This window comes from Diaporthe amygdali (assembly GCF_026229845.1).
Source record: "Diaporthe amygdali strain CAA958 chromosome Unknown NODE_26_length_719862_cov_65_716256, whole genome shotgun sequence".
Lineage (NCBI taxonomy): Eukaryota > Fungi > Ascomycota > Sordariomycetes > Diaporthales > Diaporthaceae > Diaporthe > Diaporthe amygdali.
Window position 1 is genome coordinate 16,191 of NW_026517046.1, and position 15,937 is coordinate 32,127.

The 15,937-nt window shown below is 50.5% G+C and overlaps 6 protein-coding genes across 6 annotated transcripts; 3 read left to right on the forward strand and 3 right to left on the reverse strand.

Annotated features, from left to right (window-relative positions):
• Positions 1-414: 414 nt before the first annotated feature.
• Positions 415-954, forward strand: J7T55_010053 (uncharacterized protein; the record flags this gene model as incomplete). Its single annotated transcript, XM_053131237.1, has 1 exon — positions 415-954. The coding sequence occupies one exon, from the start codon at positions 415-417 to the stop codon at positions 952-954; it is 540 nt and encodes a 179-aa protein (XP_052990479.1).
• A 356-nt stretch (positions 955-1,310) lies between these two features.
• J7T55_010054 (uncharacterized protein) lies at positions 1,311-2,953 on the reverse strand (the record flags this gene model as incomplete). Its single annotated transcript, XM_053131238.1, has 2 exons — positions 1,311-1,879; positions 1,960-2,953. 2 exons carry the CDS (start codon positions 2,951-2,953, stop codon positions 1,311-1,313), a joined length of 1,563 nt encoding a protein of 520 aa, XP_052990480.1.
• Positions 2,954-4,476: 1,523 nt separating this feature from the next.
• Positions 4,477-6,832, forward strand: J7T55_010055 (ctin-like atpase domain-containing protein; the record flags this gene model as incomplete). Its single annotated transcript, XM_053131239.1, has 8 exons — positions 4,477-4,751; positions 4,804-5,377; positions 5,428-5,539; positions 5,599-5,978; positions 6,047-6,150; positions 6,197-6,272; positions 6,351-6,419; positions 6,485-6,832. The coding sequence occupies 8 exons, from the start codon at positions 4,477-4,479 to the stop codon at positions 6,830-6,832; spliced, it is 1,938 nt and encodes a 645-aa protein (XP_052990481.1).
• A 663-nt stretch (positions 6,833-7,495) lies between these two features.
• On the forward strand, positions 7,496-10,040 carry J7T55_010056 (uncharacterized protein; the record flags this gene model as incomplete). Its single annotated transcript, XM_053131240.1, has 3 exons — positions 7,496-8,462; positions 8,534-9,001; positions 9,055-10,040. 3 exons carry the CDS (start codon positions 7,496-7,498, stop codon positions 10,038-10,040), a joined length of 2,421 nt encoding a protein of 806 aa, XP_052990482.1.
• A 521-nt stretch (positions 10,041-10,561) lies between these two features.
• Positions 10,562-11,710, reverse strand: J7T55_010057 (uncharacterized protein; the record flags this gene model as incomplete). Its single annotated transcript, XM_053131241.1, has 1 exon — positions 10,562-11,710. One exon carries the CDS (start codon positions 11,708-11,710, stop codon positions 10,562-10,564), a length of 1,149 nt encoding a protein of 382 aa, XP_052990483.1.
• An 868-nt stretch (positions 11,711-12,578) lies between these two features.
• Positions 12,579-15,766, reverse strand: J7T55_010058 (rna drb0094 family; the record flags this gene model as incomplete). Its single annotated transcript, XM_053131242.1, has 8 exons — positions 12,579-14,058; positions 14,260-14,310; positions 14,399-14,512; positions 14,898-15,091; positions 15,159-15,203; positions 15,301-15,346; positions 15,448-15,537; positions 15,744-15,766. The coding sequence occupies 8 exons, from the start codon at positions 15,764-15,766 to the stop codon at positions 12,579-12,581; spliced, it is 2,043 nt and encodes a 680-aa protein (XP_052990484.1).
• Between the last annotated feature and the right edge of the window lie 171 nt (positions 15,767-15,937).

The following is a 15,937-nucleotide window of genomic DNA, read 5'->3' on the forward strand; positions in this document are numbered from 1 at the left end:
GCACCGAGCCGCATACGCGGACGAATTTTGGGACAACCTTTGAAATGACTTGACCTAGCAGTTGGCTTCAGTCAGACAACCTCGCTCTGTATACATGTTAGAGTTGCGGCGAAAGTCATTATTCTGGCAGCGTGACCTGTACCTGTCATGTTGCGCTCAAATGGGCTAGTCATAAGTGTAGAACATCGGCCTAGACGTCGGGGGATTGTCAGCATGGTCATCTTCTGTCAGGGAGAACCACAAGATGGACAATTAATTTTCTGCCTTAAGTAGGGCATTCGAAATTGATTTGGATAAATACTTTCATAATTCAATCCACCTCGTGTCATTAAAAATCCTTCTCTGGGTTTGTTGATCTGCAGAGCAGGCACGAGTCTTCCTGCGTACCGACACAATCACGCGTGGCAAAGCAGGATGTCTGTCTCCTGTGGAACCACCGAAATCATCTCACGCAAGAAAGCACTCTATGGTCGCTTCATAGATACAAAACAGTGGGATAAGTTATCTTCCATCGCCCTTCCAGATGCCGAGCTCCGCTTCTTCGAGCCGGACGGCTCCCTCACCCATGTGGGCAGGACACCCTTGGCTTTTACATCATCAGAAGAGTGCGCATCCTTCTTCCATAAGCTTTTAAGAAATGCTCAAACGCTCCACATGTTTGGCCGGGGAGAACTAGACCAGATAAATCCAGACGAAATCAGGGCCATATGGCCTATGGAAGACCAGATCATTCTGCGGCAGGGCTGGCTGTCCGTCGAAGTCCGCGGAGGAGGTTATTACTACGAGACATGGAGGCAGAAGGAGAACGATTGGTTTCTTGAGTCATTGGTTCTACGAAGAACTTATACCAAACCCAGCTTTCTGGCTTGGCTTGGAGCCCTCCTGTCGTCATGCTTCAGGCCAAAGGAAGATACAGTGTTCGACACCATGAAAATGACACATCATCAGGACTAATCAAGAGAACGAATCCACGACTGATCCAGAGTCGGCATGAATATCATAGGATGGCGGTGGGCTCATCGACAGTCATACAATGTGAGCCGGTAAGCCTCATCCGGGTAAGCCCTTGCCAGTAGGGAGGAAACGTGGAAAGTTTACTGACGGCACCCATGGACTAGAACTTCGAATAGTATGATTTATTCAGATAGCAGACCGCCTCATTTGAAATGAAAGTCAAATTATGCCGCTAAATACACGCAAGTCCAGCTCACTCGTTTCAAGCTTACAATACTACAGGCATCTCAAAGATGAGTTACTGCCAGCAAACCAGATCGTTCCAAAAGCTCTTATATGCCGATTTATTATCTTGATCACGAGGTAATTTCCTGAAGCGCTGCTGCTACCAAGTCGTTCCTTTCAAAGACCCTTGCATGCCGTACCACAGCTTTGTTCACGACGTTATTTGACGCAATAGTAAATTTACTCAAACCCGGCACGACAATCAACCCGACAACCGAGTCATCATCTAAATAAGTTGGGCTTCCCGAACTGTTTCCCATCACCTCGTAGCGCTGCATAGAAGATGAAGGTACGCCCCGGATCTGGCAAACATGGCCCTCCGTCCCAAGAAATAAATCATACACATGGTCGGCCCTCCTCATCAGTATGTCAAGTTCTCGGGCCTTCAGTATGAGGGACTTTGTGTCTCTGATGAGTACCTCAATATTTTGAGGCTGATCAATGGGCAAATATGCGTCCGAGAAGTACGGGTAGAAGGCGACAAGCATTTCAGTGATTAGCCATCCCGTGATTTTCTGGTATCTTTCCTGAGTGACATATGAGTTACGTATGATGTCTGTCATCATCCTCCGCTTATCTATGCCGCTTGAGTACAGGTCAGGTGTCAACTGTGGGAGTGTCGGGTCGAAAAGTCTGGCCACTATCAAGGAGTATCAGCTCAGTCGGTGGTTCACTTTTTCTTTAACTGGATGTCTAGGTGTGATCTATGCATTCGCTTACCAAAGTTCCTGGTAATCCTTGCTGCACGGCCACCGGCTCCACCTCTATCCACGCGGACATCGTTACCTGCCCACGTCAAAGAGTCGAATTTGAATATCTCTTGATAGAGATATCTCCAGACCCATGCTTCGTAGACGTATTTGGCATATGATGCATTTGAGAGCATTCTATTCCCAAGCGTCAGAGGCTCGCACCACCCACAAAGCTCCCAGTATGTCTCGGACCTCTGGATCTGGAAGTCTGGCGGAAACGTATCGGGTAGACATTCCTCCACCCACGTAGCTACCATTTCTTGAAGCCTGCCAAATAATCTGATGATCTCAGCCTCATCTGATGTCGAGATTGTCTGCGTAGTGGGCCCTGTGTTTGTCGTTGTCGTCGATTCGAGGCCACTCAAGTTGCTCGTGCCTCTACCAGCTCTCCCCTTCTGGGTAGAGGGGCCCGTGGTTGGTGGTGTGGGCTGCTGTTGCGCCCCCCGTACCTGCCTCTGCGGAGTACCAGTTGCCTGTTGCGTGGGTTGATTAGAACTGGTTGGCGTTGTCTGACTCCCAGCCGATCCCTTGTTCCCAAAAGGAGTCTGAATGCCTGTAGACTGGTTGCTTGGAGCGGTGCCAGTCTGCAATGTGTTTGTACTCTGAATGGGTGGAATTGAACTGCTTTGAGATGGCTGATTTTGGTTGCTGCGCCGGCCTCCATTCTCGTCATCTTCATCACTGTCCAAGATACGATTTTGATGCGAAGGCAAGGCCTCATCTCCATCGCCATCGCTGTCCGAGATGATGATCGGATTTTGAGTGGCTCTGTTCGGCGCAGGCCCGAGTGGCGGTGGTCTGGGCCGGGACATTCCTCCGCGGATATGTGGGACGTGTTCACGGCCGTCCAAGCTCTTGAGATGGCTTCGCACTCTGCGCTGTCTCTTTGAGAAAACCTCTTCTCCTTCTTCACTGTTGCGCTTCCCGCAAAGTCGGTCGATGGGAAACCGCGAAGTCTCCATTGTGGCTACGCCGTCCTGTCGCTCAGGGAGCTGTGATTCAGGAGCAAGTTGTCGAAAATGTGGTTGATCATCAACGATTACAGAGTCGCAAGCCCTTATGTTGTGTAAAATCTTCTTTCTGCAGACTCATCCGTCTTTATGCAAGTACTCCAGCGCGTGGTTCAAAGAAAGCGCTCCAAACCCTCCGCATCCGGCCAAGCTTTCGAAACTACGGCAGGGAGACAAAAGAAAGCGAGTAGCATCACTTGATGGTTTCATGCTGCAACCTGGTCTGTTGATTCAATGAGCGATTGAAGAACAGTAGAAAGCTATTACTCCTAGTCATCTACGCATAAGGAAATCCGTGGCGGTCGTGTTTGGCCATGTGAAATGGGAAGCTTCGTGATGGACTCTCCAAGCTTCCGGTCTGCCCCGGATCAAGCTTGCTGCGGGATATGGTCGATGAGGGGAGCCGGCCTACGAGACTCAAGAGATGGCTCCATTCAATGAGGATAACAGAAGTAGCTCCATAACTAATGTCGAACATGAGGCATGCATATTTGTGCAACGGCTACAGCATGCCGTTTTGAAGTCATGCTATGAACAAGACTGTCAGTGAGGCTCTGCTCAAACCGGCATCCTCTAATCTGATTTCTTCAGGGCAAGATACCTCTAGGTGAGAGACAATATATGCTTTGCAACTACTTGACATGTAGGCTATCTTCGGTAAGCATCAGGGACAGAAGTCAAGCTCTCCTGGAGGTCGGATGTGCTCAGCTGCACATATGCACTAGGTGCAAAGAAACTCAACAAGTGACAAGGTGATGCTACATGTGTTTACTCTGTGAGAATTTTCCAATCTTTTCAATACCTACTCGCGATGTCCTATCGGCACAGGCATATTCTTTTCTACCTGGTAGGCATTGGGTCTGCACCTGAGGTGGAATGCATTGCTATTCAAGACGCAACCCTTCGTCGAACCCCGTCTAGGAAATTGCTAACATCTACACCGAGAAGGTGATACACGCTGCGGAACACCCGTCACTACATCCCGTTAACAGGTGGACTGGTAACAAATTCGCTACCGGAGACTCCTCAGGGGAAGCTGAGGATCAAATTGACCAGCGCCGTTCTCAAGACCTGGCTGTGACCTGATGCTTCGTGGCTTCGCAAATCGCAATTCCCCAGCAAATGGACAACCTTACTCCTTCCATCATATCGCGCCCCGAGGTTTTCCTTACTTTCCCCTTCCCTTGTCCCACGCTTAACCACCTTCCTGTTTCTTCTCCTCTGCAATCTGATATTCTTCACTACCAGCTTTATCAGCTTCTTCCAAGCTGACTTTTGCAATCTTTCCACTTTCTCAACTTTCTTTTCGTTCGACCCTTCAAAGGTCTGATTTTGGGGTCTAACCCCATTGGAGTGTTTTGCTCCTCCAGTTTACATTTGATCTCCAAGTCTGGAAAATTGACGCTCTCCCTTCGTACTTCAAGAAACTCTGACTCGTTTGTGTCATCAGTCAAATAACACACCCCATCGCATCGATGATCCACAAAAAGGATCCAGACGTCGAGAGTGGCGGCGCAATCGAGAAATTCGACAATTATGTTCCTCCCACTCCACCCCAGCCCAAGGTGAAGAAGGCTGCCGGCACACCCTCGCGTAAGCGAACAGCGCCCATCTCCTTTGGCAGTCCCGCCGCCAGTGTCAGTTCCCCGGCAAAGAAGCCTGGTTCAGCGAAGAAGAAGAAAGAGACGGCAGGTAACTCAAAGCTGGGCGAGGAGCCCACGATGTCTATTGGAATTGATTTCGGAACGACGTGAGTCTCCTCTCATTGGTATACTTCTGGATCCGCACTTACACACTATTAGCCATACCGGTGTCGCATACGCCTGGTCCGGCAATCCTCAGAAGATTGAAGTCATAACGAATTGGGATGATACCACCAATGACCAGGTGAAAGTTCCTTCGGCTATCAAGTTCTTAGCGGAAGCACCTGGAGTCATGAAATGGGGTGCAAAGGCCAAGACTGCAGCCGGTGCGCTCAAATGGTTCAAGCTCCTGCTTATTGACGAAGTCGACCTTGCCGAAGACATCCGAACATCTGCGTACTTGCAGGAAGCTCGCAATCAGTTACGTGACCTAGTTATGACTGCTGTGGAGGTTATCGCACTGTTCCTGGAAAAGATATGGAACCACTGCATCTCGAAGATCAAGGTCGCAGAGGGAAACGATACTGTGGACACTTCTCGATTCCACGTTGTCATTACTTTGCCAGCCATCTGGCCCCACTACTCTCGTGACAGAATGCGCGAGGCGGTTGTTCGGGCCGGCATTCTCAACGGGCGCTCAGGAGTTGGTAAGACCACCTTGAGTTTCGTGGCTGAGCCTGAAGCTGCTGCTCTGGCGACACTGTCGGGTGTGGACGGCCGGCACGATATCAAGGTGAGTCTTCTGAGAGTACTACGGTGAAGACTGTTCTAACTTCACTGGAGATTAGGGACAATTTTGTGATCGTGGACTGCGGGGGTGGGACCGTTGACGTGATCAGTTACAAGGTCACCAAAACCGACTCAATGATTGTACGGGAGGCTGCTACGGGTGAAGGTGAGTGGAAGTTTCAAGCATTTTTGAAACGTCTGCAGCTACTGAAACAGTTTATCCAGGCGCGCTGTGTGGCGCGATCATGGTGGACGATCGATTCAGGAGCCTGCTTGTCACAAAGCTGGAAGAGGTTTCTGAACATGCCATGCAGCGTCTTCGCGAACGAGATATTCAAGATCTCATGATTACAGAATGGGAGAATGGCATCAGATCCCAGTTCACCGGCGAGGAGAGTGAGTGGATCATTCGTCAGCCTCAGAGACTTGTCAACCCAAGTATCTTCGTCGACGAAGATGATGATGACGATAATGCCGGTTACCCAACCTTTACCATCACTCATGAAGAAGTGAAAGAGGTTTTCAGACCCATCGTCGAACGAATCTACGAGCTGGTCGAGGCTCAAATTCGTGACGTACAGATGAAGACGGAAAGATTGCCCAAGGTAATTATGATTCATTTTGTGGCGATTGGCAATTGGCGATAGCCGTTCGGCTTCTAATACTCGTCTAGTACATCATCCTTGTTGGAGGTTTCGGAAGATGCCAGTATTTGCAGAAGTACCTCAGTTCACGCTTTGAGGGGGTAGAGATATTGCAGAAGTGGGGCTCTGAGCCGTAAGTAGTTTTCCTCCTTGGGAGACTTGATTCTGACACATGATAGTTGGAGTGCCATCTGCCGAGGCGCTGTCATTCATGGCCTGACAAATGAGAATTTTGATAGTCTGCTTGCGGTCCAGGTTCGATCTAGGATCGCTCGAGCAAGCTATGGTATAGTCTGTCAGGAGAAATTTGATCACGAGAAACACCTTGAACAGGATAAAATTTGGGACGAGGATCAACAGGCCGATATGGCCGGGAACCAGTTCAAACCCCTGATCACGCGCGTAAGTCAATTATTTGGGTTCGCAAGAAAAGGGACTTCATGTTAACAATAAATGTATTTCCACAGGGTGAGGATATTCCTGTTGGTAAAACGTTCCGGAAAGAGTTCTTCAAGATCCAGACCGATTATTCAAGCGACATTTCCACCAGCGTTTTTTTGTCGAAGTCAGAGAGGCCTCCAACACGCAAGGACGGATCTGTGAGCAAGCTCTGTGATATCCGGTGGATCAAGGATATTGACGAGGACGAGCTGCAGGGCTTCGTCAACAAGAATGGAGGGGAGTTCCTCCGAATGGGCTTTATAACTGAAATGAAGCTCTCGGGTGGTGCTGTCGAGTTCAGGATATTTCATGACGGTAAGCTCCAGGCGCGGGAGAACGTGGCCGTGGAGTTTCAAGATCATGGGAATGTTTGATACTGCCATAGGTCTCACGACATTTTCTTTTCGAGGACAGGCTGTTGATTTCTCTCGATCCTAAGTTGATTGCATGGTAGCTGGGTTGTACAGATAGACATATCAAGCTCACAGAATCAAATGGAGCCCTAATAAACACAAGATTGGCTGAAGTCGTTCTCAACCAACTCAATGATTTTGCAAGTACACAATATGCTTCTTCATGACAACAAATGACCACTATTCCATGGCATCTATAAGGTATTGAGTGGGTCTCTCCAAAGCTGTAGCCTTTGCTTTAAAACAAATTTGGAAATTTCTACTGTCAGATCAGGGTACATTGTTGGTGTAAGTACTGTGGAAATGTAGCTGCTCGCGATATAAAACTGCAGTGATCTCAGCAGCTTTGCAATCAGAGCCTTCTCCTACAAACGGAGATCTTTCAACTACCACAAAGAGCATCAAAAATCAACCCGAGAAAGTTTTTGAGTGAGACAGTCTCCCCACCTTGAGGTGTCAGCCTACCCACCTAGGTACTTAATCTGATCGAAATCGCCTGCCTCGCTTTTCCTTCCACACCTCACCAAATGACCGAACGCCACACACAAACCTCCTCCAAGTCTACACAGCAGACGCCATTTTAATATCCTTCAATTCCTTCAAGAAACGTCAATCCTCCTCAAGATGCCGCCCGACCAGCCCAAAGAGCTATCGCAGCTTTGCAAAGACCGTCCCGAGTCGTTCCCACCCGGTTCAAGCACATCAATCGATCTCACAATGAACGAAGAATCTGGAGCAGACCTTGGAAAGCACGATCGCGAGAGTGATGAGCTCAAAACAGAGCCTTCAAGCAAGCGCGCTAAGCTTGCAGCCGACAACGAGCCAGTGGACTCGATGCGTAAGACAGTCACAATTCCTGCAAAGAAATACAATAAATTGACAAAGGACAATGCTCGACTCCGAAAAGCATGCACATCCAAGCACCAAGAATCGCTAGAATACGATCGCCGCATCACCGATGAGCTCAGCGACCATGACAAAACAAGAAATCAGCTAACCGAGCTCCAAGAACAATACGTGCAAATGGAAGCGGAGCTGTTAGCCAGAATCGGAAATCTCACCTCTGAGATTGAAGGCCTCCAAGTTGAAATTGCCGCAAAAGATACATCATTGCAAGAGAAGACTCAGCTCATCCAGGACCAATCTTCAGAGCAGAGAGCTCTTACTGCCGCAGCTGAAAGGCACCAGCATGAGTATGAGAAGCTGCAAGCATCTAACAAAGAGAAAGATGCAAACTTGATAGAGAAAGATCGGGTTCTTGACAAAGAGCGCACAGAGAATGAAAGTTTGAGACTCAAGGTCGCCACGGTGCTGGAGGACCAGAAGTCGATGAGAAAGGACATCAAGTCGAAGAATACACGTCTCCATGACTGCCAAAACACATTGGCGAAGAGAGAAGAAGATTTTCAAATCAAGGTTTCTCAGTTACAGACCGTCCAAGTAGAGAAGGACAGTCGACAGGAAGAGGTTGAGAGTTTGCGCGTCGTCAATGATCGTAACGGCGCCCACAATCAAAACCTCCGGTCCGAGCATGAAAAGTTCAAGAGGGAATCCAGCCTTGCCCTTGAAAAATCCAAGAACAAGCTACATGGTTCGTCGTCCCGACTCTTGTTTTATGTTATTGCGTTGCATGGAGAGACGTTTGACAAAAGAAATCACTAGATTGTCAGAAGCAAGTGGCCGTTCTGAAACAAGAGAAATCCGACCTAACAGAGGAGTTCAAAGTGGCTCGAGGCGACTTCGATGTTCAGAAAGGCCGATGGAATCAGAAGAAGCACGAGTTGCTTCAAAAGATACGCCAGGCTAATGGACAGCAGAAGTCCTTCAACAATTACAAAGAATCGGATCAGCAAGTCCAGAAAATATTTGGAGACCTAAAATTCAGTATCGCCCAATTCGTGAACAGGTACTTGAGATCGGTCTCCGACGCGGGAGATCGCGAACTAGAACTGGTCTGGTACAAGTTGATGCCAGATCCAGCCAAGTTTCTGAAGTCTCGCCTTTTGTACAACGCGGCATTCGAAGCTTACATTTGGAATTCCATACTCGACCAGATGACGGCTAACACATCCAACATTTGGCCTGGAGAATTGGGGCACGAGTTCTTCAAGACTCTGTGCATGACGCATGGTAATATTACCCTTGATCTTGAATTATACGCGCCAGCTGACGGGGCAAACTAGACCAGATCAAAGGCCTTGCGCCTCTGTCCGAACTATACACGGACTACCAAAATTGGAGATCTGCTTCATGCGGCATCTTTGAACGCCTAACAGAACGATATTATAATCCTGACCTCTTCCTTTTAACTGCTGAGGCTATGGTCCAAAGCTTGTCCAGTCTCTGTGGAGATTTGGATGTCGAACGCGCCGTCGCCGATGCAGTGAGAATCTTTGATGATGCTCGAAGCTTCTTCATAATGCTCAAAAAGCTGAAAGCCGATTTCAGAATCCTCTCTCATAAACCTGGTATGCAAGGAAACCAGATCACAAATGGATTCAAATATGATGAGTCTTGCATGGAGGATAGTTATCTTTGCCCTGAGGCTTCCACTAAAGTTCCTCGAACCGTGGATCTTGTCGTCTCCCCTGCTGTATTCAAAAAAGGGAACAACGATGGTACCAACTTCCAGACCATGATATGCATCACCAAGAGGAGGGTCGTCTGTGATGCCGTCAGGCTTCTTCCGAAGGCCAAGACTCCAGGCCGAGTGCAAGCTCAGACTCCCGATACCCCTTTCGGAGGCGACGCGCCGGGTGCTCAGCAATCGATTACAGCCCCAAGAGCTACGAGGAAGGCTGATTTCGCCAACAAGATCAAGACCGAGGAGCTCGTCTCCGACTTCAAACATGAGAACCAGGACGAATCAGCACATGGAACCGCCAGTCAGCCACCGTCTCGCACTCTCTCGTCAGGGTCTGTAAGATCAAACCAAGACAATCCTACTGTTCAGCCAGGCGCTTCTTTTGGAATGCCGACGGACACAATCATGGATGATGCGCCTCAGAAACAGTTTGACGAGAATGGGGCGGTGGAAACGGTGGATATTCTGACGACGCCTACATCTGAGGATGGCACGTCTGACAAGGAGGGAACTAATTGGATTGAAAAGCCTGCTGACGAGAAGGATGGTTATGACGAACCGGGAGATACTTTAGATTGCAATTGAGAGGAATAAGCGACATGGACTACAAAAGAGACCTCCGGCAAATGCTGCTCGCGACTGACGGACAAGGAGGAGCCTACCGGTAAAGGACTTGCCTTGGTGGCACCCATGTTCTATCGATATGAGCAAATTCGTGCGAGATTCGTTAAATCTCCGACTGGGATCAAACTTTTGAAATTCGGTAATGGTTGTGGCAGAGGGCGTCTTGGAAGAATGGACGCCTACTAGGGCTTCCAGTGGTCTCGAAGGGTTTCCAGGAATGAAGGCGCCCATGGCTCATGAAGGGCCGACTGCTGATTTTGAGAAAGCAAAGTTGATGCATACAAGATGACGAGTTCAGCGACAGCTGAAATGCTCCTGAAGGGTAGCAAAAAGCCAGGCAGCTTCTCGGTCTAGAATGTTCAACAAGGACAGTTCTCGGTGGGTTTCGCAAGTGCGATAAGCCCTTAAGCCTTCAATACAGGTCACAGTTGCGAAAGGCAGATAGCAGAGATTGAAATGAATGAGCTCATTTTGGACCCTAACTAGTTCTCCCACCAATTTTCCGCCGGATCAGCTCGTTCTGTATAACTAGGCGGTGGCCCTTCAGGAGGCGGTACGTCCGCTGGCGGAGACGAAGATGCTACCCGGCCAGTGATCCTCTGAAACGCTGCTTCTCGTGCTCTCTGCAATCTTAATCTCGCCTGTCTTACCACCTCGTTCTTCTGGTCTGTCTCATGCAACAACTCCATGTGCCGCTGTGTCGCCGACATTAAATCAATGTTCAGGGACTGTGAGCAGTGCCGGACCTCCAAGTTTGACTGCTGGATCTTCTCATGAAACGCCATGTCAGAGAAGATATTGTCAAAAAAGACGTCGCCGAGCAAGTTCCCCTGTGCTATTTTGACCTGCGGCAGAGGGCGGACCATAGGGGAGGCCGCTTGTGCCTGGGTCACGAGCATCTTCGCCTGCCGCACCAGGTTCTCGGCCTTGTTGAGTGCGTTCCGCTCCATCATGTCTGAAAAAGTGCCACCTCCATACATATCCCTCCTAGACGCGTGCAGGGCGTCTTCCATCGACATCAGGGCGCCATTCAGCCGCGTCTGCGCCTGTGTCAGGATGCTGACCACCTTTCCTTCCGCCTCTGCCCGTGACCGGGCCTCCTTGTAGATCTGCAGTGCATTGCTCGTTTCCCGCTCCCGCTCATCCTCTTCCGGGAACCCAGGCGACGGGCCCGTGAAGATGGACTCGTACAGTCTATCTAGATCGTTCTGCGCCTGGACGTGCGTGGCCGCCCTGATCTCCAGTTCGCCGTGCAGCGTCCTCGCATCAGCCAACATCTCGTCCAGGTTCTTCTTCATGACGTCGGCCTGGTGCTCCTCCTGCAGGACGTCAAAGTACTCGCGCTCCTCCTTGGCGGCCCGGGCCTCGAACTTCTCCGCCTTGCCGCCCACCTTGAAGGCGAAGCGCCGCAGGACGCTGTCGCGGTACTTCTCGTGCTCCCTGAGCTCCTGCTTGCGCCTGTAGCCGATCTGCTTCAGCCTCTCGGCTGCCTGTGCCACCTGCTTCTCGAGGTCGGCGACATGGCGTTTCTGGGCCTCGAGGTCTGGGACAGAGCTGTCGGTCTGGTGGAGGATGTTCAGCAGCTCCACGTTGCGCTCTGAGGTGTCCCTGATCTTCGCCTCGAGAGACATGGTGTAAGTGAGTGGGCCTCAGCGAGGTTGCGGGTATGAGATAATGCGGCTGAGGCTGAGAGGGCTAGTTATTGCCGTGGTGGGCCGGAGAGAGTCTGTGCTCGATTTGGGTGTATGCAGGTGATCTGCGATGGATTGAGTTGGGCGCTTCTGGTCCTATTGTAGTGATTTGGAACTGCCTGGATGAACGATGCAGTCGCGAGCTTATGAGTCGAAAGTCGAAACATTGGAACTGTTAAATCTCGGGTGACGCAAGGTGGCTTCTGGCAATTTTTAAATGAGGGCTCCAGCAGAAGTTGTTTTTGGGTGCTTACACGCAATGTAGGCTGCTGCTGTGTTCAGCCCAAGGGACCGCCCCCTTCCCGCTGCGCTCCGCCCCATCCATTCGATCCCATGGTAGAGAGGGTGGTCGCTGACGACCCAAGCTGCGCCACAGATATCGCGGCCGGGTGTCTTGGCTAGGATTAGGCACCCCTATTTCCGACCTTCCCCAACCCTGAACACAGGGAAACAAGTGGGGGAGAGGCGCCCTGGCCCAGTTCAGAGCCGCCCCTTCCAGAAGCTGGGGTGTTTGTTCGGGCTCAGCTAAGGGCGGGCATCTTAAAGACTCACGCAATAGCATTGACTTTGACTCTGGTTAAAAATGCATTCCCAAGACCCTGCTGTCATGCCAACTGCAAAACTTCTCGAGGCTATCATTGAGGCTCTCGAATAATAATGATGACTTCCCACGAATCATGCATCCCAAAATCCCAAAACCATGAGCCGTTGTCTCACCCCCCCCCCCCAATTGAATCAAAACACCAACCAAAGCTCTAATGCAGCCTGCTCAAGCCCTCCATTATAGGTCTGCGCCGTTCCGGGCAGCTCAAATGCCGTGCTCCAAGAGGTAGGTGTTGGAGATTACCTTGAACCGTCGTCCATCCTCTAGGCACTTGAACACCAGCCCCTCGCCCTTCTTCTTGGCTGCTCGCTTCTTGAGGTCGCCGTGGCTGGTTGCAATGTCAGTGAGCTTGACATAGCCCAGCACGGGGACATGCTTAAGCCCCAAGTCCTCCGCCATCCTCTCCACCTCTCTGGGGTTGATGAACCGCTGCTTGTCAATGTCGAACATGGCAAAGACAAAGAAATCCTGCTCGCCGTTCGGGATGCGCTCGCGGTTGTTCTGGATCGAATCGCCGCACAGCTCCCCCTGGATCGCGATGTTGCGGCCGAGCTTCGATAGCTTGGCGGGGAGGTCGTACCGCAAGGCCGTCTCCCAGTACTTGAAAGCCGCGGGACCCTGGATCTCCAGCTCGTTCTTGTCGACCTTGTTACTGCAAACGCCAAAGCGGCCCGTCTCGAGCACTGTGTTGGGCCCGACCTTCTCGGGTAGGGGATTCAGCGAACCGAAATGAGAGGATGTCTTTGTGAGGAAGTAGACAACCATCGCAGCGCCATCCATCTTGACGCTCTCCTGGTAAATCAGCCTGTTGTACTTGCGCTTGGTGAACAGGTTCGGGCAGTCCTCAACTCGGCTCACATCCGTCCGCCTAAACACCTCACCCGGATACATCCCGAGACGTTGATGCTCAGGCTGCTGCTGGGGCTGGGCCGCCGTCTCCTCCCACTTCTTGACCCCCAATATCTCCGCCCAGTTCTTGTCGCGGTACATGATGAGCAGAGTCGCGTTGATCAGGGACACATCCCCTTTCATTGTACCGATTGAGATGAACTGTCGCACCACCTCGATCTTCTTCCAGATTTCTGGAAACGTCTGCACAGGCAGGACCATGCCCTGGGACACGATCTTGTCTTCACCTTTGCCAAACTTCTCGGTCTTGAGTCTCTGGCCCAACTTACCGCCCAGCATTTGAAGCTTCTTTGCTCTTCCGAAACGTTCATCCGTGCCGGGCAGGAAGGAGTCAACCTGGAAGTAGAGGACGAGCTCCCCCTCGCGGTATTGGCGAGCCGGTATCTTGCAGGTCCAGCCATCTAGCTCGGCAAAGGTGTATCGTTTTTGGTCGATCTCTGTGTTGTGGATTTTATTGATCACTCGCAGGCTGACAAGTCGCAAGGTTCCGTTGTCGTGAGGTCCATGCTTTCCGGTTGTGGCGCTGGTCTCTGTGGAAATTGGCTCAGTGCTTCCTGCCGGTGATGAAGCCTCTTCCGGCCCCGTCACGGAAGTCGCCTTAAGTTCTTTCCTGAAATTCTGAGGTTCCGGACTCGACTCACCACCAGCCCAAGTCTGCACATTGGTCTCATCGTCCGTCTTTGCAGCAGTCGGCAGCTCTGAGGACGACGCGGCGGCGTCAAGCTCGGCAGCTTTGGGCTTTCCGGTGTATGCGGTAGGGTCAAAGGGCCGCAAACTGCCAATCACAGGCGCATTTTGGAGAGCCATTGCTTTTCCTTCGATTGAGTACCCTTAAGTCTGGCAATCGCGATAGCTTAGAGGTTAGATTTATGACTTGTGCAAATGAAAGGAGACAGACGTTTGAGGGAATTTCAAAGGCCGGGATTCGCTCAGGGGTAGTTGCCAACAGGGGAGACCGAGCCAGTGGAGCACTAACGTGTTGAAGCATGAGCAAAACAGTGGACAAACGTGGACGATGCCAAAGATGCTGTGAATGTAAGCACCAGTCAGAGAAGGCATAGAGGTCCCAGCTAAGGTAGAAATAGGCCACAAGTTATGACAGGTCCGGAACTTACTTCCCACGGGTTCTGTTGCTTTTATCCCGGACGTTGAATTCGCTCAGTGAGAGACTGATTTCAGTCAAGAACTTTTGTATGAACGCTTCCAGATCCGACGTCGTGAACACTACCCTGCAAACAGCAGAGATGAAATTAGAAGGAGGTGCCTCTTGGGTCGGATTTGCAAACAGTGTTTTTCGACGATGATGACGACCCGGGAAGGAGTGCTTCCAAAGTTGGTCGGTAGAGAAGTGGGCCAAAAACTTGACACCTAGTAGAAGCAAGGTAGAAGTTCAAGGTAGAGTCGCATGTAATAAGAAGGCTGTTAGGTGTCAAATATTGCCCCTCTCGCCTAGAATAAGGATGCTTTGATGCGTGAAGTGTGTGAAGGAGTGTAGGTACGTGAAGGTGTTTCCTCTGAGTCTTGGGGCAGATTGAAATTGATTTATTGCATGGGAAAGAGCTGTGTCGCTCACTTTCTGTCACTGGTCGATATCCGTCAATTGATCTGTAAAACGATCCCCAAGAATGTTGCTGGAACACCAGGAGTGACGCAGGCAGACAGATCTGAACACTTTGAATCGGCTTCGCTGAGGAGCTTGTGAACATAGCCGCGGAGTTGCACGGAATAAAACTCAACTTGAAGGTTACGGGAGAGCCTCCGGGTGGGAACTCGGGGCTGATCGTATTCCATGATGGCCTAGACTCGAACTTGCACACGCACAAGCATATGACCTCAAGCTGACATTGAACCGCTTGGGCAAGTACACAATCCTACGTCGTCTGTGGCACGCAGGTTCATGTACAGAAGCCATGACGATGTCTACCATATGCCACGGCACTTTGAAGCCTCAGAGTACGTTTCAAAACAACTTTGTGATATTCTTGGTTGATCGAATCAATATTCACACTCGACCAACCGTTGCGGCAGCAGTGACCTTCTTGTCATTGACAGGGTCGGCCGCTCTTTTCAAGTTCGTCAACGAATAAACGAGTATGTTTGGTTGCTCGAGATGAAAGGGCACTTCGACACCTGGAACGACAAGTTCTGGCTGTCAGAGACACACAGGGTGGCGAGGGCGCCCATAACTTCGCAAGTCTCCAGAGCTGACCACATCTCCATGTTGAGGGCGAACAACGAAACAAACACGCTAATACTGTGTTCCATGAGAAACACTGGCATTAGAGTCAAACTCACATAGCCTCTAGTCGTGAGTTGCTGAGAATTCACGAAGAAATACGAGCTTGAGCTCTGATATCCGCTTCGCAGCCACAGTGTCTCTGTAACGAATCAGCGAAATAATGAAGGTAAGTACGGGACGACTTAAGTAGTCCCTGACAGAACAACCAATCATGTGATAACCCAACCGTAGCATAACCAACCATCGTGTCTCTTGGGATGACCTTGCGTAAGGGGAGAAAATAATCTTGCTTAGAATAGCCTCTTGTGCAATACTTTCCTGCTGAATGACTTTTTATACAGGGAACTAAGCCACAGGCGCTCCTCAGGGAGGTGGTTTCGAGTGTGTCGGTGTTGTTCACTTAGTGTATGTGATT